The sequence below is a fragment of the Pyrgilauda ruficollis genome, unplaced genomic scaffold (genome assembly GCF_017590135.1).
Source record: "Pyrgilauda ruficollis isolate IOZ18807 unplaced genomic scaffold, ASM1759013v1 scaffold2, whole genome shotgun sequence".
NCBI classification, from domain to species: Eukaryota; Metazoa; Chordata; class Aves; order Passeriformes; family Passeridae; genus Pyrgilauda; species Pyrgilauda ruficollis.
The window spans coordinates 2,781,692-2,808,526 of record NW_024519206.1 but is presented as its reverse complement, the minus strand read 5'-3'; the positions used below and the strand labels follow the sequence as shown (position 1 = coordinate 2,808,526).

The 26,835-nt window shown below is 39.4% G+C and overlaps 1 protein-coding gene across 1 annotated transcript in view; it reads right to left on the bottom strand.

Moving 5' to 3' along the window:
• LOC121352872 (probable acyl-CoA dehydrogenase 6) overlaps positions 1-26,835 on the bottom strand; it is a 76,231-nt gene that overhangs the window by 6,700 nt on the left and 42,696 nt on the right. Inside the window, exons 3-8 of the mRNA XM_041466203.1 lie at positions 23,328-23,457; positions 19,504-19,610; positions 13,405-13,572; positions 8,047-8,220; positions 1,857-2,018; positions 1,596-1,746 (exon numbers count right to left, since the gene is read on the bottom strand). Coding sequence (XP_041322137.1) covers positions 1,596-1,746; positions 1,857-2,018; positions 8,047-8,220; positions 13,405-13,572; positions 19,504-19,610; positions 23,328-23,457 — 892 coding nt within the window. The remainder of the gene's footprint in view (positions 1-1,595; positions 1,747-1,856; positions 2,019-8,046; positions 8,221-13,404; positions 13,573-19,503; positions 19,611-23,327; positions 23,458-26,835) is intronic.

Here is a 26,835-nt window from a genome sequence, read left to right as displayed (position 1 = left end):
TTAGGTAAAACTCTCCTTGTCCCTTCCTCCTGGATCTTTGGTTACTCAATGGTGGAATTTTACTGATTCATAGAAAATTTCAGAGTATAAATATCACAATGTCTTTACCCTCATTTATAATAGTATTTATTTTAGAAGCAGAAAGATACATTTCTTTAGCCAGCTGACTGTGTATGCCAACAGGAAACACTCTGGATTTCTTCTAAGGAAAAATGTGACTGTGTTGTACTTGGAAATCACTCTGGAATCCACACAGAAAAGCCCTGCTCACAGTTAGCACTACTATACTGGGCTAGGAAATCTTAAACAAAACTATGTAAAAGCACGTACATGTTAATCTGTCCAGACTACATAATTTACACTAAGTGCTGCAAAGACAGGGATTAATTTTATTCAGATTTCCTACTGCAGTAGCTCTTAACATCTCTATCAGCAGTGACCATTACTTGTTAAAATAAAGCTGTGAAAAAAATTACTAAGGAAAACCATCATATTGACAGCTGACTCAAAACCACCATCATAATGCAGTCTGTACCTTTTTAAGAAAATTTCAGGAGTCCACTTGTCAAAAATATTGAGGATCCTTGACTTACTGCAATGGCATTACTGTTCATAAAATGCTATTAAAAATGGAAAAAGTAACTCAGCCTACCTAAGAAGAAACAAGCTTTTTGCAGATTGTCTCAAGTGTTCTGCTCTCACTTTACACAGACACATTTACCAAGACTTTCAACTAACTGAACCACTGATTTGGCTAACTTTGAATTAGATATTGTCTATGTAAGGGCTGAACAGAAAGCTGTTACTGCAAGAGAATCCAAGGTCAATTTTGGTCCTTCTACAGAATACAAGACACTGAGGCCAGATACCAAGAAAACTGTTTCCTTAATGAGAATTTTGCTCTAAGTAGACAGAGACTAAAATTTGAAGGGACTTCAATTAATTTACAAAAAGGCCTCTGTACTATTTTAATGATCTAACAACTTTCTGGAAGCAATTACATATCTTGTATGTCTCACATGGTATCTAGTGTGACTAAAAGGGTGGAGACTGCTATCAGAACAGACTACTGCAGAAGCCAAGTGGGGAACTCCAGTTTCACACATGTCCAGGGAAAAAGATAAAGCTGATTTTCATCCATTTCAGAAGAAAGCTTCTGGTTTTATTTCTGTTCTTGTAATCAAAATTACAAGCAAACAAAAAGCAAAGATAAAAAAGTCACTGGTTGGTAGCTCAATTTTCCCACCCTTTTTTCTACTCTGTGGCAGATACCAGAGGACCACCATGGAAAATACTGAGTTTTCCTCTTTCATTTGACGTTGAAGCTAACCTGTGGGCAGTTCAAACTTCACAACTGTAATGCAAAGCCAAGATTTGGCAAAAGAATAGTAAGTTCCGACACACGTCTACCCAAAGTTAATTGCACTGGGTGTCCTTTCATCCACAGCCCACTTCAGTAACATGCTATGAAGTGGAACAAGACCATTCACACTGGTGAGAAGCCGGTGCTCTTTTCAAGTAGGTGATTGCTTAACAGGACATTTAAGAGGCTAAATTTCAGTTAAAGCCACTTTGTATTTTCATCACTCCCTTACCTGTAAAGCCTGCTCACGAGAACTTCACTGGTGAATCCCATTCCTCCCCAAAACTGGAGACAGTTGTCAGTCACTTCACGGGCCAGACGACCTGACTTTAGCTTAGCCATGGAAGCCAATTTTGTCACATTGTTGCCTTCTACATAGAGAGCTAATAAAAAAAGAAGAGATAAAAAAGCAGTCACTTTGGAAGTCACCTCCCCATGTTCCTTTAGCCTGACAAAGTTCTTTCACATCTGGGAAGCCGACGAGGGAGCTCACCCACGGCGCGGTGCAGCAGCGAGCGCAGCAGCTCCACTTCGGTTGCCAGCTCGGCCAGGCGGAAATGCACGGTTTGGTTGTGCAGGACAGGCTGGCCAAACACCTTCCGCTGCCGTGTGTAGTCAATAGTTTCTTGTATAATCATTTCCATTGGTGTCAGGGCTGGAAGAAACAAAGCACAGAACACATCATTTTAGCCAGATCTGTTTAGCTTCCTATTGAAAGAGAAGGGTTTTTCACGTTGTACAGCCAACACATTAGTTTTAAAAGGAAATTGTTCTGTACACCCAGTGTGGGATGCAGCTTCAGCTCTGAGAAGAGTCTGGTACTTCCTTGTACCTTGAAGACATCTATCTCACTTGAGCCCTAAACTGCCAAAACCTGGAAGAGAGGGAAGAGAAGTGGGTAGGAAAGGGGGAGAGTCATAAAAAGCAGTACCAACATGATGAGGTAAACTTTATGCTTAGTGTCTCATTTAGGGCCCTAGCAAAAGCTTGTGGCAACTCCTACTTTCCATGCTACCTGTGTCCTGAAGGTTTGTTAAAATCCTGGAAAAAAAAATCTGAAGGCAGACAGTGTAGTGTGCTTGGTGAGGAAGGCTGTAGAAATGTAAATTGATGGAAGCCTTCAGGGAGAAGGCAGAAACCTATTCTGAGATCAAGGAACACAAATAGACTGCTTATTATGTCTGCGTTCCGTGATCCCAGCATAGAGAAGAAAAAATTCACACCCACTTTAAAAAAAACATTAAATAATTCTCCTAATGGAAAACAGAATGAAAATAGGGTACTGCTGTAAAACAGGTGAGAGAGGCAGCAGATATTGCTTTAAAGCAGAGCTAGTTTGCTGCTGCTTTTTGTGAAAACTGAGACATATCTCATTTTATACAAGAAAAAAAAGGGAAAAGTTTCTCTTCCAAGGCAAACCAGCCTTGAAGTGAATGACTAAGCTATCAGTCCCTTGCAGTGTAGCTGGGATAACAGCAGATACAGAATGTGTGGAGAATTTTGTTTGGCAAATATGGACTCATGTTGCTATGACAAGCAGCAGGGCATGATTTCACAAATCTATCTGTATGAGAAGGGTCACATTTTCTTTTCCAAAATACGCATATCCACATCCATTTGCATTTAAAGTCTAAACCACAAAACTCTGAATGTGAAATGCAATATAAACCTAAGCCTTGGACTAGTATGAAATCCCTTTTCCTACCTGCCTGTTACTCACATGATAGTCCCTTGCAGGAGCCTGGTGTGGCTCCACGTACATTTTTGCTTTGTTTTCAAGATCACTGCTATTTAAATTTAATCTCTGAACTGCTATCCTGTGTAGACTCTGCATCCCACTAATTCCCCCTGCCATGATCATTCACCATCACTTCCACAGAGCACCATTTTTCACATGATGTCTCCACACTCCATAGGGTGATCAGCTTTTCTCATTACCTAAATATCTTCCCCTGCTTTCTCATACAACTTTCTCATACAACTAACCTCAATGCTTATTTTTTTCAGAAAAGCATATACAGTAATGTCCTCATTTCTTGTGTTAACATACTATGTTGTCACTCAAATGCTAGCTTTCTGGACAGGAAAATAAATTTCTGTTTTCAGGAACATCTCTTGAATAGAAATACTGTCCTTCCAAAGGACAATATCACACAACACTGTAGCATGTATAACACAAACAGCTTTTTTACTTGTATGTCTATGGTCTCCAGCTTGAGAAATGTAAGGAAAGAGGAAGGAGTATCCAGGCACCACTTGTCCCTTTCCCTCTGACTGAAATCTGGGAAGAATACTGTGCAGTCTGAGCTCCTGGGTGGGAAACAAAACAGTACATGCCAATGCTAGGAGAGTAGAAGGGAGGTGGAAGGGATAAAGACAAGGGATTAATCTTGTGTTGATCTGTCACTGCAAGGTGCTCCAGCACGGCTTGTGTGGTCCCCAGCATCCAGCACCAGGGAAAGAGGGGATGGGAAACAGCAAAGAGGAGGCAGGGGCAAGATCAGCCGGGAAGAAAGGACAGAAACTGTTTAGGTCCTGCTTGCAAAAGGTCTAAAGATCATGAAGGGACTTTGTCCATACTCTGCTCAAGCTGTCATCAGACATCATAGCTCAGACTGGGGTTCTGGGAAAACTGCTCTTATAGTGTCCACCTCTCCAATTCACTGCCTCCTTCCTGCCCTTGCTGATCCATCCTCCTGTTTCCTTTGCTGCCCTTCTTCTTATTTCAGGAACTGTCACTTGCACACAGAAACAAACAGAGGAAATCTAAGGACTGTCCTGGGCTGCTTCAAAAGAGGCCATCACGTCAAGGGTCATGATTCTCTCCCTCTATTCTCCTGAGACCCCGTCTGGAGTACTGCATCCAGCTCTGGAGCCCACAATACAAAACAGCCACTGATCTGTTGCAGCAGGTCCAGAGGAGGGTCCTGAAGAAGATTAAAGGGCTGGAGCACCTCTCTTATGAGGACAGGCTAAGAGTGTTGGGGTTGTTCAGCCTGGAGCAGTGCAGGCTCTGGGGAGGCCTTATTGCTGACTTTTGATATATACAGGGAACTTATAAGAAAGATGGGGACAGAGTTTTTACTGGACCCTGTAGTATCAGGACAAGGGGGACTGGTTTTAAATTCAAAGAATGTAGATTTAGATTGAACAAAAGGAAGAATGTTTTGGAACTGGAACTACATGATCTTCAGGGTTTCTTCCAACCCAAACCATTCTATCATTTTACAATGCTAAGAAATTCCTTATGAGAGTGGTGAGACACTGGAACATGTTGTCCAGAGAAGTTGTGGGTGCCCCAAGACACATCCATTCCCTGGACATGTTCAAGGCCAGGATGGATAGGCTTTGAGCAACCTGGTTTAGTGAAAGGTGTCCCTGCCCATGGTAGAGGGGTTGGACGTGATGAACTTTGAAGGTCCCTTCCCAAACCATTCTGTGATGCTGACAACAGGTGCTCAGAGCTCTGAGCACAGCTCTAACATGGCAAAGCCTGGCTGTGTAGCAAACAGCACCAAAACGCAGCACATCATGAATACCATGACAGCCACCAGCCATGTTCAACAAGATAACAGCAGACAGCACTTTCCCAGTCATAGGAATTCAGAGAAATGCCATTCATAATAGGGAACCTCCCTCTTTTTCTGTGTATTTGTTTCCTTTTCCTATACAATGTTCCCCACATCCTCAGACAAACTTAGCCCCATGGGTTTCAACTGACAGCATATGCAGGAAATGTCACGCTAGGGCAGCCTAAGGAACGTATGGACTACCACACAGCTGAGAATTGTGAAAGCACTTGAAGTTGCCAAATGCAGAATAATCTTTTCCTCGTAACTCCATCCAATGTAATTATTACACTTGAAATTTCTGTTCACTGTAAAGACACTTTGTCTAGTTGCTGTGTTTCCTCTCAAAAGAAAAGGAAATTAATAAGTTTTTTCTATGTTGTGACTGATCACTCCCTAATGAAATGTACAGTGAACTCTAAGCTGAGCAATCTGATTCTTAAGGACGTGTGTTGCCTATGCAAAAGGATCTGTCATCCTGCTTACTGGCCATGACTCAATGGTGCTCATAAAACTGAAGTTGCAGGAGCAAATAGAATTTATTAGAAAAGTGCTATTCTGCTCTCACATGCACACTGAACTCCCTCTTTGTCTCTGAGTTAAGCAATTCACAAGACAACTGTTTGCTTTTTTTTGCCATAGCAACATTCTTTTCCTGTGATCAGTGCAACAGGCCCTCAAACAGACAGTGTTTACCAAGTGTCACAACACAGGTGACACGTGGCACCTTTTTTCTTTCAATGAAGCAAGAAACACAGCGACTTTGACCAATGCCTTTGACGATATGTCACTCAGAAGAAGAGACCATGCCTGGGACCAAATTTTGCAATTCCAGGAAGTTAGTTTTCCATTTGTATTTTAAACCTGTTTGACTGAAAATAGATTTTAAAAGGGAAAAAAAAAACCAAACAAAACAAGTGAAGAAAGATACTGGTCACAAAGAAGATAATTAATAAACAAAAAGAAGTCTAGACCATGTGATACTTGAAACTAAAAAAACAAAAATTCCCCCACCAAACAAAGAAAAACAGAACAAAAAAACCTAAACACAACAAAATAACACCCAAAAAGGAAAAACAGACAAGTCAACTGAGTTTTCCAAGTTAAAGGAAGCAGTGAAAGTGAGGATCCCAGGACTGGTCCCTAAAGCATTTAAAAGCAGACTGATGATTTTCAATGTCACAGTCATGAACTGGGAAGGAACAGAAATGTCCTACTGAGGGGCAGAAGTGAAGACCAGGATTAAACATGCAGACCTAATCACAAAACTACTGAAGGCATGTACATAGTTTCGCATATCTGAGCCTTCAACTGAGCAGTCATGGTTGAATGAATGTGAAAGTATTTGCAGGACTCGAAGATAACACCTCTAGAGGCTGTGATACAACAAACTGCACCCATCGAGTACTGGGCTCCCTTCTGAACACTGGTTACTCTTGTTCTTGTTTACCACAATTGGTGAAGTTTGCAGCTTGGCCCAAACCATGGGTCTTGTCCCTGCTGCCAGTGCTTTAATGCATTTTATATCAGATAGTTGAAAAAAAGCAAACCCAAGGGGTCCGGCAAGGTTTACACAGCAGCCACTGCAGAAGGCAGCTCCCTCTCCTTGGTGAGCTCCTAGACTCTTCCTCCCTGCTGGCCCCTGCCTGGCTGTAGCAGGCAAGGAGAGATGCCCTTCCCAGGCTGCTCATCCAGGGCAAGGGTTCACCTGCTCCTGCCGCGTTGTTTTGGACAAAAAAAGGAATTGAAACCTGGTGTTCCAGTTCCTGGCAGAGCACAGTGACAGCCAGGCAGTTGTGCAAGACTGGACAGTACCACGCTGCCCGTGGTTTTAGCAGGAGTGATCTAACCTGCCAGGCTTTGTGTATTGATGCTGTCAGTGCGCGTCACTTTGCCTGGAGCATGACTAATGCTGCCGGCTACTCTGCTGCCTAGGGAGTCTCACTGCAGCCCAGAGCTTCTTATGGTTTGTTTAATTTAGACTTCAAACTGAGCATAAAAATGCACAAGGCACATCCTTGCAGTCTGTATACACCTCAATTAAAGCAGAAACAGTGGTAGGATCACAACTCCTGCTTGCCTGAGTCTGCGGTGACATCCTTGGCAAGTGTAACCTCCTTTCCTTACTAAAACTACTCTCACATGTACTATTTATCTCAGGCTGAGCTAAGAACTTTGTCTCAATAAACGATTTTTTTAAAGGCATTTGAACTCCAAAATATTTGGTCTGTGATGAACCCAAAACAGTGAGTGCTTTTTTTATTTGTTCACTGAATCAAAACACCACTTCTTAGAATGCTCAATTCCCCAGTCACACACAGACAGTGACAGACAGGGAATGCACAGGAGCATGAATGCAGTGGCATTATTTAGACAACCCTGGAATCTAAAGAGGACCAAGCTTCTTACAGTGAACCACATTATATTTAACTTGAAGAACCAAACACTGAGGGGTAAGGAGAAAGTTTGCAGGCTGAAAGCAGACAATCCAGACTTGGATCTCGTTTCCTGGAATATCCAGAATCCATATAACCCAAATACATAGATTTGAGTACAGCCTGAGCTCTGAGTAACATAAACTCTGTAACAATATAACTTCAGGGAAAGGAATGTACCACTTATGTCCAAAGTGTACAGAGGTAAAACACATTTGCAAAACAAAGCTCTGACATCCTGCAAGAGTCACTTAACTTTACAAAGACAATAATATAATTTTCTAAAATCCATGGTCAGCATCATAACACAAAGGAAACTACAGGAAAAGTCACCATCCTTCTATTTCATGCTGATATTTTGATAGCCTTTGCACTACATTTGTAATAGACATAACATGATGCCATATTTTCTTATCAGCAGAGTAGAAACCAGAAAAAGAAACAAGGCAATAAAGAGCCTCTGCAATGGCTCACAAAATATTTTCAGCTTCAGGTTTTTGTACAGATAAAGGAATTTTTCTACAGAAAGGGAATGTCGTCTGTATCCAGGCTATGATGGATTTCAAAAACAGATCCTAAAAGGTCATCGCAACTTACAAGAAGAGAAAAGTGCTGTTAGTCATGCGAAGAGTGACCCCTCTGTCCCTGCCTGGCTGCAGAAGCACGAACGATGACTTACCACTGGCTACTCCCCACAGCCGCTCTTCTTGGAATTGCAACATCTGGTACATGAAACCCTTTCCTTCCTCACCGATGAGGTTCTTGCAGGGGACCCTTACGTCTTCAAAGAAGATCTGAGCTGTGTCCGATGACCTCATACCCAGTTTGTCTATCTTTTTAGCAATATGAATGCCTGAAGAGAAAGGTGTATGAGAAAGACCACAAAAAATACAAGCACTATGAACAAATACACTGTTTTCAGAAAGAAAAGTCTGCAGATGTGAATGTATGTTCCAAGACAACAGTGAAACCTACCTTAAGGAAAAACGTAACAGTATTCTGGAGTAAAATGGCCCAAATCCTATTTTAAAAGATTTTTCCATTTTATTAAACCAGCAAATCATAAACTTTAAATGTAAAAGTCCCACTTTTTATTATATCCCCAAATAATAAATATTTACTAGTCATAATACTCCACACAGGTCTTCAAACAACGCAATATTTATTTGTTTATGTTTGATTTTTATCTAGAGTTACAATAAAATGGTGAAATTCAATTTGGCAGTATTTGCCAAGTGCCTGCACTGCTGTGAAACAGTACACAAATATTCAGTAAGGACAGAAACAGAGCTACATTTTAAGCTGCAGCTAAGAGTCTTTCTCCTCCTGGAAATTCTCTTCCTTCCCTCTCTTCTTCATTTATCCTCCCCTACCTAGCCTATGCTGATTTTTTCTGGTACAGTGATCACTCTCGGTTTCCATGTGTATATGTCTGTGAGGAGGGTTTGCTTCCCCAGAGACCTCTCTACACAGCACTGACTCTGACCCCACGTGCACTGGTCTGTTGAAGATGAACCTGGTTCATTCAGGTCTGGCCACATGAGGGTTCAGCCACCTCGTCACCCGGGGCAGGACTCCTTCCCATGGTTTGTTTTCCATAGCTACAAGTTCTTCCCTGCTGTTGTTCAGATGCAAGCATGGCTTATCCCTGTGCAATGAGGCACCTACTGTTTTCCCATGGCATTTCTCCTGTCTTCAGCTTTTATCTCCCTGTTGATCTGGAGCTAATTCAAATATTCAGGGTGAAAGTCAAGAATGTTTCAAAAGCAAAAGGAGGACAACAACCAGGCACAAGGATTTGTGCATAACACGTTAATTACATCTGACAAGTCTGTATGTGTAGCAAAACAGTCCTCCAACTCAGCATATGTATCTTTGCCAGAAAACCAAAGCTTTTTACTACTCATGTCCATGTCATTCCAACCAGCTTTGTGATGAGAAAGTATTCTGTTGTTATTTTCCTCATTATTATTTTTCAATCCTCCACTACTCTCTGGCATGGCTCAGTAGAACTTGGCTGGTCACCACACAGATTGTTCTGGTCCCTCTGTCCTTGTTCATATCTTGCTATTTTCACAGCTTTCTGAAAACATCTCTTTCTGAACTAATACAGACATCTCACCCTTTACTCAGAGGAGGCCTTCAGACATATGGAAATTACTTTGGTTTTGTAGGCAGACAAAGTTGGCAGCCATTTCCTTCAAATTTACTCTCTCTGGCTGCACTAAATAAGGTTATGGAAATTTTCATCTCTTCACAGAGATAAAATACTGACATTATTTACAAATGCAAAGACTTCTCTGAGAACAATGTTCATGGACTTCCACAAGTTCCACTCAAGTTTTTTTCTCCACCAATCAAGCTGTAAACAGCTTGCATAAAAAAGACTTGCTTTGATGTATGATCAATGCAGGAGAAAAATCAGGACAGCTGTATAAAAATTCTTGACTTTTGCATTGAAAATTATCCAGCAATTTGTACTCAGTCAGCCAAAAGATCATTTGTGGTTTGTTTCCGTATTAAAAACAGAGCTAAATAACCACACACTGAGCACTTTAGAAGCCCAAATGAAATCTGGAACATTGTTTCCCATTGGAATACTGCTATTTGGTTTCTTTGAGAGTTACAGAGATCACGCATGGTCTAAAGCCAACTGGCTTTATGCAATCACTACTCCTCACCCATATGAAGATGCACTTACTGCTCTTGTCAGTGGGTGGTTTAAAAGGACTCTTCTCAAGAAAGCACAACTGCTGCCAGTTCATTATTATATTGCTAAATCAATCCTGTTGTTTACTTCCCAAATCCACATACAACAACCACTATTGAAGAAAGCTCTTACAGGCTTGGTTAGTGAACTAAATGTGCTGATGATACCTACCTGTAATTCTTCCAGACTGGGTTGTCATTCAGTTTTCCTGGGTCCAGCAGCATCCCCCTTTATCATGCCCTACCAGTTTCACTTGCTCTTAATTCATGGCTCTCACCCACAAGGAGACCAAGCTGTATCAGTCACACGGGATGCCCCGTCTGAGGCTAGCACATGCTTTACATCGTGGAAGACAATCATACATAATCATCTCTTTGGCCACTATGGGGGCATCAAAATCTCCCTTCATGTAATTATCTTCCTTCTCTTCCTAAGGAGTACTATAAATGAAAAATTACCAGCAGCAGCAGAAATTACTGGCCCAGATAACTCCTGGTGTTTGTCTGTATTAAACAAATTACACACAATAACTCACAAATCTGAATTTAACAAGGCCAAGCACCTGTCTTACTAAAATCACTGTAACAGAGCCATTTGAGCTACTTGCACCAGGATCATTGAGATGGATTGCTATTTCTCTCCCTGGGCAGATCTTCTCAAGTGTCTTTGATTTTTCATTTTCTCCCATTCCTCCAGCCTTCTGACAATCTCTTTTATTTCCTGTATTCTATTTTGAGAAAAAGGCAGTTGCTCTCTCCTGACACCATTTAGTGCCATTACAAATGGAAACAGACATTTTAAATTGCAATCCAAGAAACACACTCGTTCTCTTTTCATGGTTGCTCTTCTCCTTATTAACTCCTCCTTGCAATCTCCCCTAGAGCTATCTGAGGACTCAGAGGACAAACCAGAGGACAAAACAGTTACTATATCAGAGCTGCAAGCCATTTGTCTATATACCTCATACACAGACATTTTGCACCTTGCTAGATTCTCTTTCATTATATGAAAAATTTAGCTGCATTTTAAAGACATTGTTATTGCATGAGGAGTATTCACCAAATTTGGATATCTGTTGTGGATCCATGGTGCTGTTATCCAAACTTCTTTTATGAGAAATGTATTCAGCAGTGTCTGTCAAATCTAGACCATGATTTGCTTCAGCCCAGATTAGAGAGTATATATACCTAAAATTAGAAGAAGCAAATCCTACTTTGTCTATCCAATAAACTACCTATTGTTGAAAGTAATAATTCATTTTCAGACTTGGAATTTTTTTCTCTCTTTTTTTTCCCCCACCACATGATATAAATACAAAGCAACTTAGATTTTTAGCAAAAATACACCACAGATCCTTCCTTACCCAGCCATACAGGCTGGTGCCTGCAGAGGTGAGTCAGATATAACACATTTGCTCTCCATTGCAGTTGTTTTTGAGCTTTGACACATATATCCACAGACGTTTGAGGGTGCATCATTCTGTGATGTCCTCCAGACACTTCCCGTACAGCCTTGGTCTGCTGCCCTCCATGGAGCACAATCTTTAGCAGACAGACATCCTTAGGATGTATCAAACCAGATGAAGCTTCCTGAAAAATCTCACTTCTGATATGACTCACCCACAGAGCACAATGAACAGTCTTAATACCTCATTTCAAAAGGTCACCAATCTTGGTACTGTGACCCCTTTGGAGATAAATATGTGTATCATCACAGAAGAATTAAAACACATGCATTTTGAGGAGCACAAATTTTGTTCCTAGGAGGAATTCTACACTTCTGCAGATCAGAATAAGGTGTCTCAGACAATTTTTCTACTCTAAATCTATTTAATGCAGGTAAAGAAGGTCTGTGTGTAGGCTGTGAGATCTAACATCTCCCCTTTTCTAGACAACTTGTGCCTTTTTGGAATAAGCTAATAGCTGAAAACCTCTAAGTCAATTTCTATGTATTTTATCTGCCACCAACTCTGGGTCAGCTGCTTTGTTGTTTTAGGAAGACTGATCTCAGAGAAGAAGTACTGCATTTGCATTCTGACCCATCCATGAAAAATCACAAGGACTTCATTCATTTATCATCAGATGGCTGATAAGGGAAATTCAGAGCAATTCTGGATGTGAGTTACATGATTGCTCATCACTTCTCAATAAGGATGAAGTTCACAACTAGTGAAGCAGCTCAGGTCTGTCTTCCACGAGCTCCCATTCAAAGCCTGTCTTGCATGAGCAGAGGTAGTAGAAGCTCACAGTTCACTAAGAAACTGCTTGATTCTCAAGGCAACTCACTTGCTTGACTTACTCCACGCTTAAATTCACTTAAAAAACACTCCCTTAAGAAGCTCTCACCATCCTCTTCTGCAACACTGGAGACCTGGGTTTTGTTCTCAGTCTAATCCACTCAGTGAACATAGAGACATTCCCTTCACTGCTATGGTGGTGCTCCTACATGTGAAATGCCAATAATGAAACATACTTTGTGTGTAAAATACTCTGAATTGAATGAACAAAAGGGCCTTGAGTATAAATATCTTATATATAAATACTTTCATATACATTATTCTAGATTTAATGACTATTAAATTGCATTAAACTGTTTGTTTGCATAAAAGAAACATTAATTTTAAAAATTAAGTATTAAATATACTATGTATTATATAGTATATTACCATAAATTAATATGTTGTATATTTTTAAATATAAAAATGAGTCAAAATTGAAAAGGTTTAAAAACTTTTGAACAGGTGTCAAAACTGCAGAAGATCCCCATCAGTGCAATCTTAACTGCATCCTCTCTGGATGATGTTCTTTATGCATATAGCATTCGTGCATTCTGCAAGGTCTGCAGAGCACTCAGGAACAGACACTGTGTGGCTGTACCATGGAAACTGGTAGCCTTAGCTCAGGAAGTATTTCTTCCATGTCTCCACCTAAATTGCTAGTCTTATTCAAAACCAAGTCCCTACTTCCAGGATATTTGAATTTTTCATTCCAGCCCACATTTAACTCTTAGACTATTTTTATAATTTAACTGGTAATAGTGCCCTGGTGAAAGGATCCCTTTGCACAGCACAGACATGAAACACTCTGAATATGCCTGCAACTCTCTTCAGCAAGCCCACCGGGCTTGAGAGGTATTTCCCAAGTTTGAAATCTCATCTCTAAACTCTTTATACTTTTACCTTCATATGGTTATGAATCATTGCCATGAAAATGTATCTGAACAACTTCTCTAAATATATTTTTAGTTAAACACCTTTCCTTCTTGTATTAGGCATATAAAGAATACCAATAAAATCAAATGAGAAGACAAAGAGTTTTCAGTTATTACCAGGTAGATTCATTGGCAGACATATGAGAGATTTATTTTGATGGGGAGGTCCTTCACTGGTGTTTGCCAGGAGGCACATCCAGTCTGCCTGGCTGCCGGACGTAATCCACATCTTACCACCATTTATGACATATTCATCACCCTTTCTCACAGCCGTTGTCTTGATATCTATTTCAAAACACAGGAAAAGAAGGGTTATTCTTGTGAAGGAGGGGTACATCGGTCCAGCTATGACTGGCAGGCTCACTCCCTTGCTCTCAGACAGAAAACTATTTGGCTCTCCCGCATACTCCCCTGTCCTATAACCCTTCCAGGCCATAAGGCAAACTAGTCTGGAAAACTCATGGAAGGCAAGCTAGGGAAACAGGACCACTTCTCCCACCTTCCTTTAGATGGAGTCTTCATCCCAGTGGATGAGAGCAGAAAACTTCCTTGTAAATGTGGGGATCAGAAACTTGTGAGAGAAGCATCTCATTGTGAGGTGATGTATTAGAGTTTCTCTTACTGTGTACCTTAATCCTGAGGAGGCTATTAATTCCAGAGTCATGACTTAAACAAACACAAGCCTTGGTATCTGCTAATGCATAAACATAAACCAACATGCACTTCCTGCATGCTCTTGGTCACCGTGCTGCATTTCGTTCAAAGCTGGTGAACTACTAAAGGCCAAGTCTAATGCATTGAGTGTCTGAATGAGTTCTAAACACCTGCTGTTTATACACCCTGGCAAAAAAGAATTTTATTTTCATCTGCAACAGTTCACATCATGCTGCAAACAGCCCTACCTGAAACAGACAGCCAGAGAGAATCATTAGTTATTATTTATTCTCCAGCAGAGTCTCCAAAGGGCTCCTTTCTTTCCCCTGCAATTGAACTTCTTTGACAAGAGCCCCCCCAGTTGATGAAGACTCTCCAACAGATATCCAGCTGTTAGTAGGTGATGGTATAAGAGAACCCTACCACACTGCTAATTGCACTTGTGAATCTAACAAGACTATGAAATCCAAAAGAGACCATCCACTGAAGGGGGATCGTAGACTTGAAGGGTAGGAGTCAGACACCAAGTGGAGTGGGCAGTTTAAGTCATCTGGTTACACTTTCATACACAATCACCTCAGTCTGCACATGCACATTCTTCCCTAGGGCTCTAAACATAAACCAAAAGCAAACCCAAGTATCTGATCTTCATTTAGGAGATAAACTGGGACTGAGGTCAGCATGGCTAAAATTTTTTCTTGTTAATGAAGGCACAGGAGAAAAATGATGGGAGAAAATTATATAAGGTATAAAATAAGAAAGTATGGGATATAGCTATGGCTAAAGGAATGTAAGCAAGGGAAGGAGACGGTAATCATGTGGATAAAACTAGCAGACACAGAGGAATTAATCCAGTAAAAAGACTGTGGCAAAGCTGTCCAAGGGACTCAATATGAAATCTGTATAATAATGAATGCCAAGAAGCTTAAGTAATCTAAAGTACCGGCACTCACAATACATGGACACAGACATTGGACACTCATATACATGGAGACTAAATAATAAATGAAAGACACACAAGAGCTGGAATAAGAAATACGACTGTACTGAAATGGTGTGACAAGGATGGGAGCATACACAGTGATTTACATCACACATCCCTTTGTTGTGGAACAGCCACTGAAGAGATTAGATAGAAGTCCCATAGAAGGTCTGCAAAGGAACAATGAGCACTGTGGTGTTACCACAAATGTAAATAGTTCTTGCAGGCATGGCGTCACAGGGGCCTAACCACCCAAAACAGATTAAAGAACAAATGCCTTACTAATGAGAATGTTCAAGTACTCCAGATTCAATTGTTCACAGTTTGCTTCAAACCCTTGAGAAACAACTATTTTAAATGATCTTGTGAAGAATTTATTCTCTTTAGTTAGAGATTATCAATAAAGATTATCAAATCAATATATAATATATAATATGTTTAAAATATAGTAGGCTTTGAAAACCTACTTAACAATTTACTATGGTCAAGTGGACTCAGGAATATGGCTATGAAGATAATTTGGAATATTTGACAAATTATTTTCCCTGACAGAGCATATCTCTGGGAAAAGGCTACTTCAGTGGGTGCTCCATAACCCATTTTTGCAGGCACATACCACTGACTCTCACAACCTCTTACACAGCATTCTCTGAGAAGCCCTTCTAGGAAAGTGCACAAGGCATCACCGGAGGTGAATAATACAGCTGATGCCATAGAAGCAGCCAGGGCTGGTGACACCACTGTTCAAATCACACGTACTCAAGCCTCAGTTTTCTTCTCTACTGCACTCAAGTCCAGCCACGCACTTAAATAGATCTGACTAAAGGTAAGGTTGGCTTCAACTTTTAAGGTTAGTATTACAGTCAAAGATAGACAACACACATCCTTAAAGTAAAATATGAAGAACACATATCTGAAATTTACATCATCAGCACAGGAAAAAAACCCCAACCCAAAACTTTAAAGAAATACCTTCAACTCTAACTGAATGAAAAATCACTTCAAAAAAACAGGAAATTACTTTCAGGAAATGAACAAGATTAATCATGAAAGTAAGCTACAACTTCGAGGTTAGAATATAAGTACTCAATAAGTTGAACTAAGTTAAATCTTGCAGATGAAAACCAACAAAATCAAAGAAGACTGTGGTGGCAAACAAAACTGTTTCAGCCACAGAAATGAAAAGAGGATGGGAAAAAAATGAGACATATAGAGGACACTTCAGAAAAAGAAATATTTCACAGGAGACTACAGACAGATTCAAATATGACTGACAAAGCAAAACACCTACAAGAAAGATTGAAATTAGTGAAAACAGAGGCTTCTGGTTTTAGCAATCTGCACAGCCTCAAAATACATTTGGAAATAAAAGAGAATTCAATTTGCCCATGGTATCTTATTTAAACCCAACCTGATTTATTATGAAATAGGATTTTCTAGAGAAAAATCCTATTGGACCCAAGCAAGTGAAATTAACACTACTAGGTAACTCTGAATTAAAATTTGAAAATAGAAGAATTAGGACAAAAGTGGAAATGTGCATAAGGAACTCAGCAAAGCAGAAATTGCATCAGGTTACATTAAAAGAAGAAGTTCTGATGCGCAGGGAGAGTACTAGTTAAGCCCCTCCCTCGATATCAGCCTCTGGACAAAACCTACTGAATATTTGCATTAATGATCTTTAAAAGGACAGGAATACACTAATTAAATTTGTCTGTGACACAAACTTTGGAGACATCACCAAAACAAACAACTGAAGTATGGCCCAGCAAGAAAGGAATGATCTCGAGTTTTCAAATTCAACCTGGCAAGTACAAGTACTCAGACACAATGTAGCAAAAGTGATTACCAAATCCTGCCATGTTTCAATAGCAAACTGGTAATGAGGATGATCCACAGTTAATCACAGGATTCACAAGTCTGCAAGCTGTTGTGTAACAACGTATTGGAGAGTAATACTTATACCAGGGTTGGAAATGTATTTGTGCCTTTACAGACACCATGTGAAATTCTGAGGTTTTATGCTCAGAAAAGACAACCTCAGTCCAGAAAAGCAGAAAGGCTGGATTCCACAGAGACAAAACAGAGCAAGATATTTATGTTGAAGAGGTAGACATGAACAGTGTTAATAGCTGCAGATACCTGAACATAACTTGAGGAAAGAGGACGTGTTTTCCACGATGTGTTCTTATATACACTCACAGACTACATTCTATAATTGTGGAATTGGAGTGAGATAGAATGAGACAGTGTCATTCAAACTGACACAAATGTTTATGCTTTGTAGTAACAGAATCCTGAAACTAAAGACACTTTTTGTACCATCTGTACTGCCCTGTTTTTCTTCTCAAGCCAATTCTGTGCTAGTTTTGGTGCACATGGTCGCTACTATGGACAATATAGAACAACTACACTTGAAAGCAGACTTGAAGGTGTTCCTTCAAATTGACATGAATCTTGTATTAGACTAATATACACAGTCCTTCTTGTTCTCCTGAATTCTGAATAAGTTAGTTTGAGGCACATTTCAGTTCTCATGTAAACATTGTTTCTGTTTTCTGTGTTCAGATCACCTTCAGTTATTTTGGAACTGCAGGAAAAAATGTTAGAGATACCTTATTCTGTGTCATTCTTCAGGTTAAAATATACTGGCTCACATGGCAGAAGCACATCCCCAATCTTCACATGTGAACAGCAGCCATGGCCCTTCACTTCTCTTAGGGAGACAAACATCCCAATAGCATCAGCAACAAAAGGAAGCACCAAGTGCAGTTTCACACACCTCAGTCTGTTTACAGCTGGGCCATCTGGAGATGGTGCAAAATGGTGCAACTCAGAACACAAGCTATTGTTGCTCATTTAATTGCCCTTCAGAAGCAATGTAAGCTGGATTTGGCATTTATATCAGGGATAAATCTTCCAGGACAGGGGGAAGAGTATTTTCATTTCATCCTGTCTCCAAGCTGCAGCACAGGTTCAGCAGATAATCCTCTTTGATTCCAAATTGGTTTTTAACTGCATTCATCTAAGTGTATCATACGACTTTAACTAGATGATAAACAAGATGATGTTGAAGGAATATTTCCATTATTTATTATCTGGAACACTGCATCCAAAAAATTAAATTTTTATTTGGAATTTTCTAAAATTAGATAGTCATCTAATTAAAACAGAGAGGCATTTATTAAAATAAATGATGTTGTATTTTTTACATTAGCAAAATTCAAATTTATAATTACTTCAAAATTTACTTAATAAATTATTAAGTGCTATTATAAGATTTATTATTTAATTCTTAATAATATTTACATTATAACAAGAAATAATGTAGTTTAAATTATATTGAAATTCAATATTTTTCTATTTATTATTTATAATTAATAAGTATTATTAATAAGTACTATTTAATAAACACATCTACTAAAATTATGGAATTATTCTTAGGAATAAACTCAATTAAGCCAGAAAGGAAAACAGCAATAAAATATGCAGGAAGATTTAGTCCCATTATTTCATTATCCGTATTAATGTTCTTGAAATCTACCTGCTGCAACCTTGCTTGAGCACTGGATGTTTATCTATTTGCCTTGAAAAAACAGCAGGAATTTGGTGACAGAGGTGGATATAGGAGTGCTTAGATAAAAAATCTCTGTCATACTTGGCAAGTTTGTCTGTGGGAAGATGTCTCAGTAATTTGTAAGAACACAATGTGGTCAACTTGGCCATGCTCTGTCCAACAACTAAACCTCTAAAAGTCATCACTTATCATTCCCTTTTCCATGAAGTCCGCGATTCATCATCAGAGGAGACATCTTTTCTTTTTCAGCCATATCTGTTTTAATTTAATTTTTCAAATTTTCGACTGCCTCAGGCACCTCAGAATAATAGTTTCATTTGTCCTGGTTTGTAAACATATTCTTGCGCTAAACCAAGAAAAAAAGTTGCATGCAAAGTAACTAAATCATAAAGATAATAGATTTGACATTGCAAATCCTTCATTAGCTCTAAATAAAGCAATCACTAATTGAGAGATACTTTTGCTTCACAGGAATGACAGAAGGGGCTGAGGTGAAGTAAGGATGAACAAGAGGAAATCATTCCAAAAGTGATGCCGTCATTTTCAGAACAGAGAGGCTCTGTAGTTTTCCCCCCTTCAGTGGAAAGGTCTTTGTCAAGGCAGCTGAACAGGTCATGTTCCCTGTCAGAGCTGCACTACTGGAGGTGGCTGTGCAGCTGATGAGGTGCTGGAGTGCTCCTGCCAGCAGTGAGCCTGGACAGAGCAGGACAGCACTAGAAGAAAATTGGAGCCAGCATAAAAGCTGCATTAATCTGTTGTGCTCAGCCTATACAAGGTTACTCCCTTTATTCACCTGACAAATATGATAAAATTGATTGCTTTTGGATGCATGAGAAGGATGTGTTATATTCCTGGAATGTTACTTTTTGCCCTCACCACACCAGACTTTCCTTCCTTTTGTTTCTTACAAAGGATGGGGGAAAAGTGAAGGGTCAGGAAAAACAGATTCTTTCCATTAAAACATCAGACTGTCTAAAACTGACAATTTGCTAGGTTAACTTACTTGCGACATCTGACCCAGCTCCAACTTCACTGACTCCCAGGCAAGCCACAAAATCACCAGCTACAGTTGGTACAAGGAACTGTTTTTTCAACTCATGAGAACCAAACCTGCAACAATATAATGAAAAAAATAGGATATTAAAACCCTATGAAGGTAAATTTCATTCAGAAGTTAGTTACAAATTTTGTTCTACCCACACAGTGGTCAATTTTCCTATGATTAGGTAAAAGCTATCCCAGAGCCAAAAGATAGAATAAATACCCTCTGTATACAGAGGGTATTTATCAGAGAAGCTGTGATTCAGTCTTCACCAGAAGTGCAGTCACAATCATTTCAAAGAAGTTTTAAAAAGCATTCAGGCATTTTACTCCCACAGAAACATGTGGTCTAGATAGCCAAATCTATCTTCATGGCTGTTGCTTTAAAAGTTCCAGATCTAAATAAATAAATATAAACATAGACATGAATAAACTTAACCCCTGAGGATTCCTCTCAATGCTCCTGCACTACTCTGCAACCACCAGGATGGAGGGCCTGCTCCTCTCTGTTGTTTTGCACCGTCTCTTTGCCCCGTTTTAGTGGTGACTGAAAACTTTTGACATGTGATGGCCACCATCTGCAAATACCTGTATTTAAATTATGTCTATTTCACAACTACATTTAAATCACACAGTAAAATGCATTAATGCTTCTTCCAGCTGTTCTTTTATCTCCACAAAAATAAAAAAGGAAACAGCAAACTGTGGATGGTATTTTAACACAAAAATTTCACTTGGCTGTATTTAAATTCAGTTAAGAGGCACACGCTGTGTTCCTGTTGTTTAGAAGACTGTATCCATTCAAGATATGCTACATCTTATTTCATGCTTGATTTTGTCCTAATTAAAATTCACTAAATTCACTGATTTCTTCTTGCAGTGTGAATGGTGAGTTCACGGTCTAGTCCTCAGACCTTTCACGTGCGACCGAAAAATTCCTTTGACCATGAAATATCTTCTGTGTCCAGGAATCCATAAATTCAAGTTCCTCCTGAGCTTCCTCTTTGTTGTGAGGCTTCTCAGGTCATCATCACCACTCGCCTCCTCAGGCTCGCTGGGGCCTCCTTCTGAAACATTGTCCCAGTACTTCCAAAGGAGCGGTGCCATTCAAGCTAAGACTAAGTCATCCCCTCCAACCAACCCTGGCACAAAGGACATGGGACAGGGATCTGGCAGACACTTCCATTTGCTGTGCACAAGGAGCTCCATTCCTAGTCCAGTCCCTGCTGAAAATCACAGCAGCAATCCCAAATAAATTCAAGTAGCAAGTCTGGAGTGCCTGCTCCTTCCTCTAGCATACTGGAGCAAAGTACCCATGTCTGTTAGGCAGCAAACTTTGTTTTTTAATTTTCCTGATCAAGTATGGCTAGCTGCACATTCATCATCAAAAAAAAAAAAAAAAAAAAAAAAAACAGCCCAACCAACAACATGGAAAATCAGATTATGAGAGCAGATAGTGGTGATTTTTGGCAATGCTTTCTAATGCTTGAAACTTTGCTAACCTTTAGCATTTCAACAGAGGACTTTCACAGCAGGAACTTTGCTTATAATAGTATTTTTGGTGATGTCTTTCTTTGTTTTGAGTTCCGGAAAACAGCTCAGTTCTTTCCAAAAATGTGATTATAGAAGATGTTATTGTGCAATCAAAAAAAAAAAAAAAAAATTAAATTAGTTGGGCAACACTATCACACTATCTTCAGAAGATGGTAGGTCTCCATGCCTTGCAGGATACAGCTAGCTTCTTGCTCAGCTGCTAGCTTTTGTGTTAAAAACATGTCACTTTTGTAAAATTCTACCCATCTTAAATTTGCTTACTATTTGCCTATAAACAACTGGGAAAAAAAAAAAAAGGAAAGTTCACTGCCTACTGCTGAGATAAGCAGCTCTAAACTGATTTGGTATCACTACAGATGTGACACCCTACAGGCATGTCTACAAACTGTGGGAAATGCGTCTCATTCACTGCCTCAGCTAGGAGCTGCTTTCTCCACTCTACTTGTAAGCAAGAAGGGCACTATTATATCTGAATGCATTTGAAAGACCTGGCAGAAAGTTATGTTCCAAACCACCAAAGGTCAGATCACTGGACAAAGCATTTTCTATGTAGTTCTTAAATTTAGAAAATCTTTCTGCATCACTTAGGGGACTCTGGGAATTACAGGAATCACATTCATGGCATTTGTAGGTACACTCAAAAGTGTGCTGGATGAGTGCTGAACAAAGCCCAAGTTTATGAAAGCCAACAAAGAGCTACAGAGGCTTTTTTAGGGTTTGATGGTTGATTCCCACATTATTGCTTGATTTGTGCAACAATGCATAGCCAAGATGCAAAATCTGACTTATCTCTACGAACAGGTTTAGAATCCCCACAGCACACAGATACTTTTAAAGAAACCATCCAGGACACGGGTGCCATTTGAATCCATGACCCAGGACAAGCAGTTGGTCTTCCCACTACACAGCATGAGGTAAAGATGCACGCAGGCAAAATTTCCTGTAGCAACCAGCTTTCTCTTTTCATTACCAACCATTCACTTTTACATGTGGTGGCTGGGGAGGCAGGGGGCATTGTACTGTATAAATAGCCAGGGGAATTGGCTCAGCAGTGGAGGAAAAATTCAATAATGCAGACACAAATTCAATTAAAGATTTTATCAAGTTAACAAAAATTTCAGTCTTATTTTCCAAGAACTTCCACTTTAGGACTTCACTAGCACAAATATGCATAACTTTACTGTTTTACTACAGTAGAACAGAGTAACACAAGGCCAAAAAACTGCAATGGAACAAAATCCCATTTTCTTTTACCCACAGATTTTCTTTAAACCCCTGAATAAAAGGCCGTCGTGGGGGCAAGGTAGTACTGTCTGAAGTCTTAAAATACTATTCTTATTCTCAGTTGGACTATAGCTAAGCCACTGTTGCAAGAGACATACTGAACTTCTTGCATTTAGCAAGCTTTTGTTGCATTATGCAAAGGAGAAGAAAACTTTAAAAAAAAATTGTTGTAGATGAGACCTCCAGTGAGACCCCCTTAATTTAAAATTCATAGCAATTAGGAGTGGGGTGGGAGGGGGTTTATATTCTCCATTTCAGGAGAGGCTCCTGCCTTCCTTAGGCACCTGTCTTTCCAAACCAAGATGGAGGAAAAAACCACAACAAATCAGATTAAGAAAATGCCGGAGCCTGAATGATAATGCGTGATTAAAATGGGAACACTGATGTAGCTGATGAGAAAAAGAAAAATTATTAATTGCCTAGAATGAGCATATTTAGGAAGCATGATATATGTGCTACAACTTTAGGACTGACACCTTGCAAAGCTGGAAAAAGAGCAAGTAAATTATAAAGCAGAATTAGACTGATCCCAATCATTACAACTAAATGCATCCTTAGTATTACTGCACTGGGATGTAAGAAAAAGTAAAACATGAACAAATTGGATTCTGGAATTAAATTTTTTAACTGGTTGTGGTACCAATATCTTGTGTTTGTAAACATATTATCTACTACTCAACAAGGTTAATGTTTTAATATATAATCAATATAACTCAAACATGAAAAAACAACAACAACAACAACAAAACAAAACAAAACCCAAAAAAAAAAAAAAAAAAACAAACCAGAGAAAGTATTTTCTCCCCTAAAGCAAACTGAGAGAAGTAGAGAGTAGCTTCTTTCCTCAGGCATTACTGAGTAGCAACTAGGCAGTAAATCTACACAGTATTGCTTTTTTCTACTCATGACAATTGGGTTTTAGGCTAAACCAAGCTTTCTGAAAATTACCTTGCAAGAGCAGGGGTAGCCATGCCAGTTTGCACTCCAATGGCCATGGGAATACCTCCACAATGGATATTTCCCAGCTCTTCTGCCACTGCAATATGATAGGAGAAGTCCAAACCCATGCCGCCATATTCTGAGGAAAAAACAAATCTGTGATTCTCATATTCTAGACTGGCATAAGCAACAAGAGAGGAAAACAACAACAACAACAACAAAAAAAAGATGTTGCTGCTGCAAGGACTTGCCAACTGCCATTTAACTGCTAATTTTTAAGTATTTGACAATTACCAGCTTCCCTTTCGCAAAAGCAATAACACATTATTCTCTACAATGCTGAGAACTGAATTGAGAATGACACCTGCTCTAATTACCTATGTGCACATCAGGTCACCTCTGAGTAGCCTAAGTAGCCTTATTACTTTTACTGGAAACAGCAGGAAGAAGTGACATGCTGTTGTAAATGATACCAGAAGGCAAAATTATTCTTTCCAACAGCAAGGTCATATGAACAAATCACACCACAAGGTAATAAGTGCTTTTATTTCCCCATGATAGCACCTGACACCCGCTCTCATCACACAACACAATCATCTTTCTCAGACACAGCAGTCAAGTCAGCACGGAGCGCGACCACACGCAGGTCATGTTTCTATTCTAAATTACTGCTGTAGCTCAAAATTCATGTTAGACACAACTGCAGGACTGAATGCATTTATTGCACACCCTGCACCCAGTCTGTGCAGTGATTAAAGCACTCTGTTCACAGGGAGCTGACAACCTGGGGGGCTGGCCCAGTGCCAGCACAGACCATTGCTGCCCCTCTCCTCCAACATTCCAATCTGCAAATTCAATTAAAGAAGAAATGATTCTTCACCTCATTCCCATGCCCAGTGCTGATAAACCCACTACACAGTGAAGCACAGAAAAAGGCTACATTGCTATGATGGATGAGGTAATTTTTAGCTGTATTAAATAGCTTATAGTCCAAAGGAAATACAGTGAGAAAGTGAAGGTTAAGGTTACTACTTGACGTCATTAGTTGACTGAGCAGCTTTGATTAGATAATGTTGCCTCTTTTTTTTTCTTTTAGCTCTTTTGAAGACCGGCTAAGAAAATTTCAAATAAATAGATACAGACCCTCACCCCTCACACACACAATAAGGGGCAGATGACCCTTGTCTGTTTTCACTTGCTGACCTCAAACACTGAGTACACCCTTCACTGACCTGCTCTGAAGTTTTCAAAAAACACCATTAAATAAAGGTCAAAACACCACAGTGCATATAAACATGAGGCTTTGCATGCTATCATCTGTTTCCTAAACCCACAAAATCTATCTTTGTGCATCCTTTCTTTGCTGAAAGGAAAAACACAATAGGAAAGGCTAAGCACAAAGTTCTGTTTCCAAAAAACAATCCTCAAGTCATACTGAATAGTCTAGACTGTCAGAATTATAAAACTGCTGCTTCCCGAAACTTTTGCTTGAAAAGAAGGTTTCTTGAAAATACACACAAAATTAAAGTTCCTACTGAGAGCTTAAGCAGCATAATGAAACATCAGCAATGTGGAAATGTGCTTAACATAACAAATAATCTAATTTTCTTGCCTTTACACAGCTCCTATCAATAAATAAATGTTCTGAGGAGCAGTAAGGAATGTATGTGCATGCAAAGGCAAGACTATTTAAAGATATCTGTCATGAGAGGGATTTTGCTAACTTGGTATGAATCTATAGCAGAATTATAATAGATAACCTCAGTTTTGGCACCTCACAAATCCTTTTCATTAGATTTTTTAGATTTTATTTTAAATCAATCAATGCTTTTATTGCCAGACTACTGTTATTACTGATTTTATCTTTAGTTTTGTCTACCAGGCAGTTATATTCCCGTCTTTCACTTAAAATTCAAAACCTTAGTTTCTTGATTTATCCAAAGTAACTTCCCAGGAGGAATGTTATGCACAAAACTGACCCAAAGAAGGGCTACTTTATCCAAGTGGACAGCTTAGAGACATTCTTTGTGCATATCACAATCCATTGTATATTAGCACATAACAGACTCATCTTGCTCTCATTTGAGATAAATTAATAAGCAGTACACTTTAAAAACAAAATACTGCAAAAGGCCAACTTTTAAAGGGATAACAATGAACGAATTTCTGACCAAAGGGAATAAAGGAGCAGAACGAAGCTTTGGGAGCTGGAGGTGGAGAGGGAAGACCTGCCAGGCAAAGAGATCCAAGATTTTATAATCCGTGGATAGATAATGAAGAGACCACCACAGATGCAGGCAGGAAGGGCAGAAGCAAATGGTAAAACCATTAATCAGACCACACCTTAGCTTTCATCAGTTCTGTTCCAGAAGCCAAGAAGCTAAAGTTTCATGGACAAATGTGAGTGATTTGATGGACAATGATAGGGAATGTCTTTTTGAGCCCCGAATACTTGATCAAGGTGAAGATTGATTTGTCAGAGCAGTCTGAGCCACTATATCCCTGGTATTTCAGGTAACTTAGGCAGTGGCTAAACACAGTTGTGTCCCATCTCTTTGGAGAACTGGCCCTCCACACTGAGCCAGGCTGCCAGTGGTGTTACACACAGGATTAGCAGGCAGTGCTGGCTACAAGCACCAAAGAATTTCCTCTTTTCCTCAGTTCCCAGTGGCATCCTGGTGCCTGCAGACCTACTGCCAGCACTCCAGACAGCGATTTTGGGGCTGGTGTGAGCACATTTCCTTCCATGTCATGGGATGCAGCTCTTAATCTGAGACAAAACCACCAAGCCGTTCTTATTTCCATCTGCCTCAGTGATGATGGTAAAAATTTTATGAAATTAATGCTCAATTTTTATTTGGAACAGAACATGGGAATAACTCCTTTTGGAAGAGGGAAGAACTTTTTGGAATAACTCTTATTTGCAAAAAAGGCAATATGCTGAGGGTAGTAGGTTTGTATTTGCCAGTCTCATCAACAAACATCACTTCCTGGAAATATCTGTACTATGATGTAATGCTAATAGGTCAATTAAATTTCAATTCAGAAGAGCAAACACCATGCCTAACACAGGAGTGAAAATTTTGGTGAACTTTTTGGTGAAAGATCCATAGTGAAAGAAACCAAATCCATTCCAGATTTGATTGCTTTACAAAACATACAAACACACACACACACACACAATCTCAAAAAAAAAATAGCAAAAAACCCATACAAAAAAACCTCCACATCAAGAATAACAAACTATATTTAAATACTCAGATGTAAAAACATTTTTGGGGTAAATATTTCAGTTTACTTTAAAATGAGATGAGGGACCTTTAGAGAATTGTTTGGCTACATTACCATTTTTAATTTGCATGAAAATTAAAATAACAAAGCACAAAGTAGATTAAACTAGATAGAAAGTCTAACGCACTATTGCTTTCATAGCTGAAAACAGGTAGAAAGAGGCAACTCAGCTATGTTCAAATTGTTACGGTTTCGATGATAATAGCACAACTTCCAGCTGTTAAAT